Raw genomic sequence first — 14,362 nt, 5'->3', positions numbered from 1 at the left:
GACCTTCTGACACCAGTGTAAGACTTGCACAAGCACTGCTTTGCCTCTTAATACACACCTGGTGATATAAATGGGCTCTGCAATGACTGATACAGTGATATACATAACAAAAACAACTACGTGTAGACCCATTGTACAACAATAAACATTGTTATAGAATAATATAATAATAATAAGTCACTGATAAAAGAAATTGAAATATAGTTTTTTTTAAGTACATGCAGAGATAATATGACAAATATCTTCCACTCTTCGTCCAGTTGCAGTGTTTGGCAGAACACATTTTTGCCACTACCTGAAGGGGCGAAAGATGCAGTATGTGGCATGTGGACATTCTGACCACGAGGACAGGAGGAAAGAGTAGCAGGGGATGGGGGAGGGACTTTGACAGAAAAAAGGAAGAAGATGGAGGTGGAAGTATCAACAATGCACATTACAATACTGTATTTGCGCTGAATAAACGGGTTACTCCAAATTAATAAAGCCCTTAGATGGAGGCAGCCTGTTTCTGAGTTAATGCCACATAAGCACTTTCTGTTTATGCTGCCAGACAGTGTCCTTCCACTCAGAACTGTTAATGTCCACAGTGTGATTTCAATACAATTCAAAAGCAGGTTTATAAAAAGAAATCAAACAAAAGAAAAAAACAAATACAAAGAAAACTCATTGGTCCAATTTACTCTCAGTTGTCATTACCATTATTTACTGTACAAAACATTTAGAAAGTATACTGCAGCTATTAGTTGGTTTGTCAACCTTGGCCTACAGTACCAATGCTCTTAGGTCACTATCACATCTTTTGACTATCACATTTGTCCTTGGTAAAGGATAGGAGGTGTCTGTTGGGGTTTTTTTCCTTTCTGGAAAACATAATGATAAATATATTTCTAAGCAGTGAATTTGAAATAAATATGTATTGCAATGTCTGAATATTTGCATATTTGTAAAATATCTGTACAGTTTCCTATGTATTATAAATTATCGATCACATCTTTATCATATATTTATTGTCATATATTTTCAGTATATTCAATTTCTGAAGGAAGTTTCCAGCCATGTTGGCATGGGTGGGGAGTCAGGCGGGGGTGGGGAAGTCGGGGCTCTTTGGCTTCAGGCCGGAGACATCAGGGCACTTTGACACGGCCAGAGGACCAGTAGAAGGGCTGGGGCATAGCCACGTGGACGTGACACGTGGGACACGACTGCTTCTTCCACAGCCACTGCTCAATGCACTGAAACACAGAAGAGACAGACATGTTGCTGCAGGTCGCCCCTAAGTATCAAGGCTTATAACCTAAAATACATTTTCAGTCAAACATCCAAGGAGGCTTGGGCTTCTGTGGAGAGAGAACTCAGGTACCACAATATAATCATGTCTCATTGCTGTTCAATGCTAAAGGAGGAAAAAGTATTGTGTCTCAGTGCTCAGAACTAACTTGCTAGCCTCCTCCCTGTTGTTCTGGAATATTTGCGCCCGTACGATCAACTATCAACCTGTTTGGGTCAATTCCGTTGTTTTGGAATTGATTTCCAGTATAGATGCCGGTAGAATCAACCCAAACCCCCCACTCCCATCCCATACTCCCCTTACAAACCATGGCCTGATCATCAGCCCAGCTGCCACCCTAGCTGCAAGGATGATATCACCATGGAAACACAGTCTAACAAGGTGAACTGCAGTTGTTTCAGGGACTCATTCACTGCTCTGCTCGGCATAAACAAGTGAATTAAACAATAAAACATTATTGCACCATTCACGTTCAATTATGAGTCTTTCTTTTTACACTTGAAGAAAAGATATCATCCTAACCAAAACAAAATAAAAATGAAGATCTGGGACATATTGGCACATCTAAATAATTATTGGCTTTATAAATCAATGTCTTTTGAGCATGGAAAACACATCTGTGTTATAAGAAGACAATTACACACGATGTGTCAGGGGTCTACAACCATACCTGCCTGAACCCTCCCACTAACAGCCTGCCTCCTTTTGTACAATAAGGTCTTAAATGTGACAAAGGAACAGTGTGCCAAGTGCAATTATTAGTGCAATTTCTCTGAAATTTGGCTTGTGTCACAAGCTGTACTCCTTTTCATATACAGAGGAACAGACACACATTGATACAGTAAAATAAGACAAACAGTACCAACCGTTGTAGCACATTTCGTTAATGATAGATCTTGATAAAACATGATGTCATCTTGGTTCAAGCTGGCTTGATAAGAGAACATTGCATTGATTTTCACATTAAAAGATTGAGAAGTTCTTCTCTTATTTATGAGTATTGGAAGCATTTGAAGGGGGATGTAGCAGTTGTATACTATCCTCAGGCACCACAATGTTCCAGTAACAGAATGCAGGATGTTTTTGTTAATAGTAAAAATACATGAGCTCATTAATGTTTGGGACAAAGGCTTATTTTCTTGATAAGGCTCTGTACTCTACAATTTTAAATTTGTAATGAAACAATTCACATGTGGTTAAAGTGCACATTCTCACCTTTTATTTAAGGGTTTTAGTTTTACCATGTAGAAATGACAGCACTTTTAATAGTCCCCCATTTCAGGGCATCATAATGCTTTGGACATTAATATTATGTGAATTAAAGTAGTTATGTTTAGTACTTAATACTTGCATGCAATGGCTGCTTGAAGCATGTGACCCATAAACATCACCAGGTGCTAAGTACAGTTGAGGCCAGAAGTTATACACCTAGGCTAAAGATATTCAAACTCAGTTTTTCACAACTCCGCACATTTCATGTTACCATGCATTTATTTTGGCAAGTCAATTATGGCATCTACTTTGTTCACATCAGAGGTAATTTTAAAACAATAGATTAGAGGCAGACTTATTTCAGCTTTAATTCACTATATCAGAATTCCAGTGGGTCAAAAATTTACATACATCAAGTTGACTGTCTCTTTAAATAGTCTGGAAGATTCCAGAAATTGATGTAATGACTTTTTAGAAGCTTATGGTTGGCAAATTGTTGTATTTAGGAGTTAATTGGGAGTTAATTAGCACCTGTGGCTGTATTTAAGGGCCTACCTTTAGAGCCACTGCCTTTTTGTCCTTGATATCATGGGAAAATCCAAGCAACTCAGCCAAGACCTCAAAAAAAATTGTGGACCTCCACAAGACCGGTTCCAAACAACTGAAGGTACCACGAGCATCTGTACAAACAATTGTATGCAAATATAAAAATCTTGGGACCACACAGACACTGCATCTATCAGGAAGGAGGCACAAATTAACTCCCAGGGCTCAATGAATTTTGGTCCGAAAGTTCAACTGAACCCCAAGACAACAACAAAGGAACTGGTGAAAGAGTTGGAGGCATCAGGTACTCTACCATTAAGAGAATCCTATCGCCATGGCCAGAAAGGCTGTCACGCGAGAAAGAAGTCCCTACTCCAAGACCGACATAAAAGAGCCAGAATGAAGTTTGCAGGTGATCACCAGGATGAAGACCTAGCCTCTGTGTGTTCTCTGGTCAGATGAAACAAAAATTTACTTGTTTGGCCATAATGATCAGCGCTATGTATGGAGGAAAAAAGGCTTTTAATTCGAAGAACACTATCCCAACTGTGAAGCACGGGGGTGGCAGCATCATGTTGTGGGGGTGTTTTGCTGGAAAAGGGTCTGGTGCACTTCAGAAAATAGATGACATCATGAGGAAGGAGGACTCTCTACTAGAAATACTGAAGCAGCACCTCAAGACATCAGCTAGAAAGTTAAAACTTGGTTACAACTGGATCTTCCAGCAGGACAGTGATCCTAAGCATACCTCTAAAGTTGTAACAAAATGGCTTAAAGACAACAAAGTGAAAGTATTGGAGAGGCCATCACGAAGCCCTGACCTGAATCCCATATAAAATCTGTGTACTGAACTGAAAAAGCATGTTCGAGAAAGGAGGCCCACAAACCTGACTGAGTTACACCAGTTCTGTCAGGAGGAATGGACAAAAATTCCACCAAAGTATTGTGAGAAGCTTGTGGAAATGCTACTCCAAGCTTTTGATTCAAGTTAAGCAATTAAAAGGCAATGTAAACTAACAAAGCTATGTAAACTTTTGACCCACTGAAAATCTGATATAGTACATAAAAGCTGAAATAAATCTGTCTCTTAGCTATTATTTTGAAATAACCTCTTAAGGAAATAAAGTAGATACCATAATTGACAACATAGAAAACGTATGGTAACATGGAATGTGTGGAGTTGTGAAAAATTGAGTTTGAATGTCTTTAGCCTGGGTGTATGTAAACTTTCAGCCTCAACTGTATCTTCTCTGGTGAAGCTTCGACTGTATCTTCTCCGGCAGGGTCTAGTTTTTTAAGTTTTCACTCAAGCATGTGAAACATGTTTATTTGGATTCAGATCAGGTGAATGACTTGGCCAGTAAAGAATTTTCTCATTTTCAGCTTTCAGAAACTCCTTAGTTGCTTAAGGAGTATGATTGGGATCATTGTCTTGCTGTAGGATGAAGCGTTGTCCAATGAATTTGGAGACATTTGGTTTAACCTGAGCAGATAAGATGCTTCTGTACACTTCATTCTGCTGCTGCTACCAGCAGTTGCATTATCAATGAAGACAAGTGAGCCAGTATTTGTGGCAGCCATACATGTCCAAATCATAACATCCCCCACCACCATGCTTCACAGATGAGAGGGGGTGCTTTGAATCCTGGGCAGTTCATTTTGGCCTCCATATTTTGGTCTTGCCATCACTATAATATAATCATCTCATCTGTCCACAAGACCTTTCCCAGAGCTCTGCTGGTTTTATAGGTACTTCTTAGCAAACTGTAACCTGGCCACCCTGTTTTTGTGGCTAACTATTGGTTTGCATCTTGCAGCTTAGCCTCCCTAGTTCTGTTTGTGAAATCTTCTGCAGACAGTAGACACTGACACATCCAGGCCTGCCTGCTAAAGAGTGTTTCTGATCTGCCAGACAGGTTTTTGGGGGGTTTTCTTCATTATGATGAGAATATTTCAGCAGAGGTCTTCCTTGGCCTACCAGGCACTTTGTGATTTCTGAGCTCACCAGTGCTTGCTGTGCTCTTTGTTCTCAGTGATATTCCAAGCTGTTGATTTCGGTAATCCGAAGATCTCACATTTGTTTCAGACATTTTTATTCTTATTTGTCAGGCTAATAATGGCTTCCATGACTTTCATTGGCACAACTCTGGTTCTCATGTTGACAAAAGCCAATAGCATACTCTGTCGGCAATCAAAGGGCTAGAATCAAAGCTAGATACTGACAGCTCTCTTATACTGTACCTTCACTAACAAAGCAATTGAAAACACCTGACTAATCAGAAACACCTGTGAAGCCATTTGTCCCAAACATTTTTATGCCCTGAAATAGGGGAACTATGTATAAAAAGTGATGTCCTTTCTATATGGTGAGACCAAAATGTATAAAAAATACCTGTAAATAAAAGCCCAGAATGTGCACTTTAATCACACATGAATTGTTTCATTACAAATCTAAAATTGTTGAGTACAGGGCTAAATAATTATGGAGCTCACAGTATGTTTTTTCCATTAGGAAACTATATTCACAATTTCCTTTCAGTGGAAAAGCACAAACAATTCAGCAGTTAATGGTCAAAGAATGTGTTACACAAATCATTTGTGCACACTGTGTCTATGTTTCAATAAAACTGAAATATTCGACTGAGTGCTGTGTTTTTCCATTTATTTGCATTTTTATGATTCAGCTCATATTTCTCTTCAGTTTTCAAACTGAGCATATTTCAACTGCAGCAATTTTCTCACAGTATTTTAAAATTGAGCTGTGTTGATATAACCCCTTGACACCAAAGAAGACACTGTATTTTTACCGCTGAAGTTATGGACAGAATATATTTGAAACCACGGCTTTACATAGTAGCAGCTACATGGTTGGACCTCACTACGCTAGAACAACTAATTACTAATTATGCCTGTCACCCATAAAATACAACTATAACCTCTATCTAAATGAAGATATACCATATATCAAATCTCCAAAATTAGGCCTAAACCATGGTAAAAAGTAAAGCATAAACTGATATGACTGATTACAAGGTCTAGAATGTGAATACAGGACAGTAGTTTTTTGTGATATATTGAGGTCTTAAAGAGTGTAAATTGTCCTTCAGTGGACATTAAAAGTATCTCAAAAAATCAAGAGGCAGAAATTCCAAATGTAGTTGGAATGAAAACAGCATACACAGTGGCTCCCCGGTCTAAGTTTGGAAGCTCTGCCCTACAGGGCGGGGCATTTGGTTTTGAGTCAGCATTTGCCATTCATGCACACCGTGGCAGCGACTCCAGCATTGTAGACGTGTACATCTTCCTGTCTGTGGCACAGCTCTGCAGGACTAAAGAAAACAGGGAGGCACAGACAGGCAAGCCAGAGTCCTGGAGATTTTTTTTTTTTTTTGGGGCGGGGGGGGGAGCTGTTACCTCTTTGTGGAAACAGTGTGTGCAGTTCAGCTCTGTGACCACAGTCCCGCAGCTCTTCATGTCATCGTGGCAGATCAGACACAGGGTGTCCGCGTCACTCTGAAAAGCACACCGCAAAGCTTCAGCCACTCTTGCTTCAGCCCAGTGTTCAAAGAGAAGCTAGGCGCTGTCACAGGGAATCGGGCAGGTTACACTGATTAAAGGGCCTAGCTGGCAAGCATCTATCCCACTGCCATCTACAGCCACCGGCTATTCACCAGCTATTTTGCATTCTTTTAATTGTCCATCTTCATCTCTGCTGCCTCGTCTTAACTGTGCCAGCAGACGACTGCCCTGATTTTAAAAACACTGGGGGACTGAATCCCTGCTGTCAACAGGCCACTAGTAGGCATAGTACTTTCCTCAGACAGTGTGGGACAGCGCTGAGAAAAGTGCCCTCCGCACACAACAGACGATAAAGTACTGAAGCCTAGCATAGATCATTTACTAAGTTACTTACTCAAGTGCACATATGATCAGATATATATTTGTACATATAAAACAAGGCAAAGACAAAGGCTTCCAGTTAACATCTGGAACAGATGTTGACATCTATGGTCTATTCAAGCATTCAGTCTCGCTGGATTGATCTGCACAGTGAATCTACACGCCACTCACCAGTGACATTACATTCCGGGTCCGGAATTTCAGCTTCCTCTCGAAGGTCTCGGACAGCTCGTTGATGGTGGTGATCCGCTGGTCTGGCAGGGAGCTCCTGGCCTGGTCGCTCTCCTCCATGGTGGGGTGGCAGGTACTGTGGTGTTGCCTGACGTCCTTTTTGTCCCTGGACTTGAGGTGAGCGGGCGCTGGGGCCATGGTGGCCGCATGCAGGCGGTTCAGCTGCATGGCATCCAGCTGTGCCTGATGGAGGTAAAGCAAGCTGCTTGGTCTCTGACACACCCACACACCTTTACAGCTACACAACTGCACATTAGTGTAACAGGTATATCAGCAGAGCTGTATAATGATTCCCAACTTGGATACTGCTGTTGTTCCCATGAGGAAGGTACCAGAACTTAACCTGAACTGATTTAGTATGCTCTAACATGTTTATTGTTAACTCCAAAAAAGTAAGATGTGTAAATCACTCCGGATTACGGCATTTGCTAAGACTACAGATGATGTACCCGATGTACCGAAACCATCCAAAATGAATGTCTTGAATGATCATGTTCAAAGGCCATAATGAGCTTCTCTGTTGACTGACATAGCTTTACCATTGTAAAAACAGATCTCACACAGACAGCTTTGTTAGATTAAGTACCTATGCCAGTAAATGCAGAGAGTTAATTATACTCCTGATAACCCTGGACAGCCCAGGCAATAATCCTACAGCTTAGTGCCAAGTAAATTATTGGATCTTTGGCCACTGCCTGCACCACAAGTTTATACTCCTTCCCATTTGTGACTTGAAAATCTATGGCAATTTTTGCACAGAAAAAAACACCATTATGGAATATCTTTGGTTTTTTTAAATTGAGAAAACAATGCAAGAAAATGGCTTTTGGTTGTCATCTCTCTTGCACAGATGAAGTCTGATGTTTATTACATGGGTTCTCTGTAACGCTGTGCCCTAAATATGGTTCCACAACTACACAGCAATTGTGCAAGGACGTGATTTCTTTTTAATTACTCTGATATGTCAGTACTGTATAACTCAATTGAAAGTTTTCCCTCTTGAAAGGAGTTTGCAAATTCCTTTCTTGGTTTTGTTTTGTTTTGATGTATGCAGTATGATACGCTATTTGCTGGATGCTTATAACAGAAAGCAGTTAATTTCTCACTGTTTTAGTTTGATATGTAGACACCAGGCATGCTAGGACAGGCTGGTTTTCAGTGTACATTTTATCAACATTACAGCCCCAGAGTCCTTACAGTGTTGACATTGTTATATGCTATTCCTGACAATTGATGATGTGTTAAAATGAAATACAGTGAAGTCCCATGGAGATAGAAATCACTCTCGAGGGAGCCTTCGCAAAAATGGAAAAACACAATAATCAGTGTAAATAATAAGTACCAATGGTGCATAGGCACCTATTATAATTGTTTGAATTTTTCACTATTATTATAGTTTCCGCCATGGGTGTCTATGGCAGCCAATAGCAGCAATGGCAATGGCAGCAAACGGCCTGGTGGATTTTCATGAAATCTGGCACATTACTAGACAAGCTAATATATCCACTGTCTGGGATCAGTTCATCCACCTGTCTAGCACCACCAACAGTCATGATTCCTTTTTCTCCATGATCCTTTGAACCTGCTGAGTTAAGTGCACCCACCCATGTCAATTTTCATCATATAGATTTTCTGCCATTTTGAATTTTTCTGAAAAACACAAAACAGCTCCTCCTAGACCACTGAACGGATCACGCCAAAATTAACCATGTATCTTCTTGGGAGTACTGTGACCAAAATTTCTTAAAAGATAGTTGATTTATCAAACAAAATGGCTGCTGCAAACAAACAAATTTGATAGTGAAGGTGCCAGACAGGAAGTGAGCAATATCCCTGCAATGCTTTTGTTGTGTTGATGCCAAACTTGGTAGCCTTCTTTGCCCGGGGGCCCAAGGGGCACACACCAAGTTGCATGAAATTTGGCCACTTGGGGGTGCTGCACCAGGAGAATGTTATATGGCAAATATTCTGCAATGAAAGCAGATATTTCAACCAAATCTTGTGTGGGCTATTGCAGTAAAGTATCCTAACTGGGAAATCATATGCCCTTGATGTCCACCATTTTGTTTTTCAGCCACCTTGGATTTTGACAAAAAACCATTTAGACATCTTCTCCTAGATCTATTTCCCAATCTAGCTGCAATTTTAGATATGAAATCTTTGGACCATTGTCTTTAAGAGCTGTTAAAAGATAGTTGCTTAGTTGAGCAATATGGCCACAATATACCTACAATTGTGGCAGCAAAGTCACCATAAAATAAGAGTGGTCATAGATCTGCAACCTTTTTATCAACTGGGATCAAACTTTGTACACATGCTTACCAAGAGGTCTGGGGGCACACACCAAGTTTAGTACCCCAAAAAACAGGTATAAATGCAATTAATTTCAAAACAAAAAAAGATGGGTTTGAATTGGGCTACTAACAGAATTGAACACATGGAGGTGCTGTTGTGCTTGACCCCTTCATTGCTGCTTACAGCTATATTCATTGTTGTTTTCTAATGTATATACCTCCTCAAATTCTGTAAACTGTATACATCATCAGTATTAATATTCATATATGATTTGTTGGATTTGTTGTTCACAATCAACTGTAGAACCTGTTGTTTAGTGTGCCAAGGAAGCTACATAAAACTAATAAGGCCCAGCTGCCCAAAATATCTGCAACCCATCTTCAGATACTTCAACCGACCAAAAAAACCCCTTTGAAATCAACTACAGATTTTTAAACAGGCCTCCTTATTGTCCTTATTCATCCTACCATGTTTTCCAAAACAGTAGTTCTTAAATTCTGCATTATTTGTTCGACAACAGTACGGAGATAGCTAGCACCCAACAGGCAACAAGCTAGGTACTGACTGTGTTGCTTGTGGGCAGTGGCTGTCTATGACCCCAACATATCATATATATTTTGGGTGGAAGCACATTTCCTTTGCATTGCACTGATTAAGTTAGGTCAGTAAAAGTTACACTGATAGTAATTTTACTCCAGGCTCTCAACTGTACCACAGATTTTTGGAATATAGAAGCACCCCTGAGGGGTTCTTACCTGACAGGGCAGAGAGGCTCGGCGACCGGCGTACGGTTTGGACGTCCTCCTGATGCTGTGCCTCCTCTCTTTCATTTTCTCACTCTCCTCCCCGCCGTTGTGACCCCAGTAGCCGCTCATCCACTTGGTGAAGTTACCGTCCTCGTCCTCGTCATTGTCCATGATAATGGCTGGGTGCGGCTTGAATGACAGAGCGAAGTTGTGTCCCCCTGGCTGCAGGTTCAGGGTGGCAACGGGGTGGGGTCGGGCGGGGCTGGCCGATCCGGGCAGCGGTGTTGCTGGGCTGCGGTCCGATGCAGGGCGGCGTGGCTGTCCAGTCGGCAGTCCTGCTCCACGCCAAAGGTAAGGTGCACTCTCACTGGACAACGAGTTTACTGTAATTCGATCCCACCGACTTGTTTGAACCGTCAGTGTGCTTTGTTGTTCTAAGCCAACCTAAAAATACGCTGCACGGCTTTTGCCAAAGTCTTTAAATAAGTGAATCCTCTTTAATCTATTTAGTACTGGAGATGGAGGGAGGGAGCTACAGAACTTGAGTGTGGATGGGGGATCAGGGGATGGAGGAGGGGGCTTGTTTTTAATCTTTCCATTGCAAAACCTAGAGGAGGCAGCTTGGGCCTAAAGAGCAATCAACAACAACTGAAACTCAAATTTTCCTATACTTTCCACTTGCTTAGCACAACCACCCTGTCAATCATCATAGAGCACTGGGTAGCCACTCTCTCTAAATTCAATTCAATTCAAAGAGCTTTATTGGCATGAAAGTAATGAAACAATATTGCCAAAGCCATATAATTGATATACATGAATAAAAAAATATTTAGCATTTGATTGGTCACACAAATGACACGGTGAAGAAGGTGTTTGCTGAAACATCTGTACGTTCAGTCCACCTGCTGGTAGTTAATAAAACCGGTGTATAAGCAACTTTTTACAGCCTTATTTTTGGGTGTGAACCATTCCTTTTGCACCATTTAAATTCTGTCTGAAGTTTTCTTGCTTAGTGTATGAAGGTGCCTTCAGAACAGACCAGGAGAGATGTGTCCCTCCCCTTTCTTTGTTGCTTGAGAGAAAAGCATTAAATAGCTCTGTCCAAAACACATAATCTGCGGCAACAGATCATGTAGAGTTAATCTTCCTCCCCAGCTCTGTGCAAGAGGCAGCAAGAGAAAAAGACCTTGTGATGTCCAATCAAAATTCTGTCTCTGAACAAGACCAAGATGGCATTCAGGAGAGGTCATCAGTGACATGGAGTGAAAACAGTGATTCATTTCCTTCCAGCATAGCCATTTAATTTCAATAGAATCAATAGAATTAAATTACTATAATTATTAAACCTATGACTTTTAATTAATGGTATTGTGAACACTAACCCATAAAACTAAATAAAGGGGCAAAAGTGTCCAGGAAATCCGTTGAATACAACATTTTTACTTGTATCTTTCCATGAACACTTAGTCAGTTTCTTTCACAAATGCCTCATCAAAGATAACTCTCAAGAGAGTTCAGACCAGTACAGTCAACAAGAAAGTCAATTCTAATCAATCAAGAGCTCAACTGAACCAAAACCCAGCACCACTCCAGATTCTCTAGACCACAATTTAGCCTAAAAGTTTCAAGAAAGGCAATGCAGTCTGAAAAATGCTGCTTTTCAACCAAGTACACTGTGAAAAGGGTGTGAAGTTATTTCGCGTTACAAATGCAAATGTGGTCAGTCAAAATTTGACCTTCCAGCTCTGCATTGTTTATTCTTTCCTCAGAAGGTGTACTTCAAAGGTGTGCGAAGGAAGATTGTGCCTTACACTGGGATCCTTGCCAGGTGTTTACACATGGGTTGAAGCAATTTAGTTTTGGCAGGGTTTCTCTCTTCACTGTTTATCAGCCATCCTTAGTGGAAGGGACCTTCTGCCCAATTACATAACTTCTCCAGAACCACTTCCACAAGATATAAAAACATGTCAGCTTGGGACTGGATGATGAACCCTTCTTTAAAGGCTATTCACGGAGACAAAATCCACTTATCTCATCTACCCAGTCATGTCTCTGAGCGGCCAGTCCAGCTGTTAGGAGACATGTAAGAGGCATTATCCCTTAAACTGCTGAAAGCAGGTTTCTCTGACTGCTGAAGCTACAGTTCAAATGAGTGCTGTGATTAGAGAGACAACTTCATGGTTTGGGCACATCACCTTACGAAGAAAATTATATTGCATATAAAAAATATAGTTAGTGATTCTTAACTGGGATACTCTTGAACATATGACATGCCACTGAACCATAGTTATATCTTCCACTATGCACAAAAATTATATTTGAGTTGTCAAACATGTTACAATATGCAATTACTTAAAAAATAACAATAAGCTGCTTCACAGTATTATTGGACTTTCTTCTATGAAATCATTTAGCTACTATAAACTGTTCTATTTCTTTTTTAACAAATACCTCATAAGTAATCAATGTATTGATGGGTCAGATGGCCTGTGAGTGACTTACACTATGATTATCTCTGTACTGATATGAACTCTAAAAATCAAAAGCTAGAAAAAATAATAATATGCAGTATGACTGCAGTATGATTAAGAAAATACTGTATAAATATCCATTTAATGCAGGAAAACAGGACTTGTAAGAAACCAATATTATTAACGCCATTAAATTTGGTGGACAGGTTATATGATCATCCATTCCCATTTTTCAAATCTAATGTTAAACTGAATTCCTGACTCGGGCGGTTATTGAACCCATCACACTGGTTACAAAGAATGTGGGGTTTCTCGGTGTCCTGGCCAAATTCTCAATTGAGCTCTCTCAATGGCCACCTAATGGCCACCAAATTATACACAAAGGCAATTGGCTCAATAATTCCTTCCCTCTCAACCTTAGCTGATGTATGCACTCAGAAACAAAATGGCTGCTGAGAATCACCAGTCTGTGGTGGCTGAGGTGAACTTTCCCTTCACTATGTAGTACCTTGTTCTGTTTCCTTGGCACCTGTGAAACTGTTAGCCTGAGTCCAATATACCAAGGACATTGCTGGGGTTTTAAAGCAATACAGAAATACAATCTATGTAAAAATACTTACAGTGATCATTCTTAATTTTTCAGTTTTAGTTGACCTGGCGTCATCTGTGGTGACTGGTGGCCGCAAAAGTTTGTTTTCACACCCCGAATACAAGAGTTCCATTCCAAATGAAGCTATGGAGCACATTAGTCCTTATTTTTCTTAGAAGATAATCCACAGTAGCGTATTTTGGAGAAAGAAAACTACCTAAAGACAACTAGCAATGTAGTCTGACACGGTAATATTGAGAAACATATCAAACCTAAACCTAATTTTAAAGATACTTTATGGATTTTAGACACTTGCTTTTTGCTTTCAGCATGCAAGTTCCTGTGCATGCGTCGTAACATTTTAATTTGGCAGGACTGTCATGCCCGACATCAAATATAGCATTTTTAAATATAAAAAAATTAAGGATTGCCACTTTAATTCACATGATCTTTATCCCAAATCCAAACAACAAAAACAATATATGTTTAATGGTTGCCATTTACCTAAAAATGGAAGTGTCATTAAGTTTTGTGATAAAGATGTGATTAATATAAATCTAGTATAAGCAAGGCATTTTGGTATAAATCATGTTTATTTGTAAAAAAAAATTAAACAAGGATTTCATGCAGAACATTATTGGTATTTATTGGCATAAAGCAAATACAGATGATCAACAACAAACAGAAATAAAAAACAAGAATTACATTTACATTGGTTTAGTTGCTGGCTATGAAATACATCTTTAAAAAGTATCATTCCTCTTCTAGTAAAAGTTTAAAACGAGTCAGTTTGACTGAAAATAAAACTGCTGCATGTTAATCTTCCAATAGCCAAACATGCTGTCAATAGCTAATAGCTCTTAAATACTTAATTGAGCTATATAGTCATATCATATATTTTTTTGTGAGTCTATTGTTCAGAATTATGAACTGTTAGAGTTGAATTAACACTGGACGTTTTAATGTGTAAAAGCTTTCTTCAGAGCGAGTGAACTCAAAGAACCAAATTTCAATAGAATATTCAGAGGTCTGTGACAAGTAAACATTTTCATTTAAAATGCACAAAATGAGAGGTGTTGATTTG

The 14,362-nt window shown here is 39.8% G+C and overlaps 1 protein-coding gene across 1 annotated transcript; it reads right to left on the bottom strand.

Annotated features, from left to right (window-relative positions):
- Window positions 1–1,109: 1,109 nt before the first annotated feature.
- Window positions 1,110–10,765, bottom strand: si:ch211-207l14.1 (leukemia NUP98 fusion partner 1). The gene is made up of 4 exons (XM_035407577.1): window positions 10,228–10,765; window positions 7,118–7,360; window positions 6,461–6,559; window positions 1,110–1,232 (listed from the first exon to the last, which is right to left on the bottom strand). The coding sequence occupies exons 1-4, from the start codon at window positions 10,387–10,389 to the stop codon at window positions 1,125–1,127; spliced, it is 612 nt and encodes a 203-aa protein (XP_035263468.1). The 5' UTR covers window positions 10,390–10,765; the 3' UTR covers window positions 1,110–1,124.
- Between the last annotated feature and the right edge of the window lie 3,597 nt (window positions 10,766–14,362).

This window comes from Anguilla anguilla, chromosome 3 (genome assembly GCF_013347855.1).
Source record: "Anguilla anguilla isolate fAngAng1 chromosome 3, fAngAng1.pri, whole genome shotgun sequence".
Classification (NCBI taxonomy): domain Eukaryota; kingdom Metazoa; phylum Chordata; class Actinopteri; order Anguilliformes; family Anguillidae; genus Anguilla; species Anguilla anguilla.
This window is presented reverse-complemented; position numbering and strand designations above follow the sequence as displayed.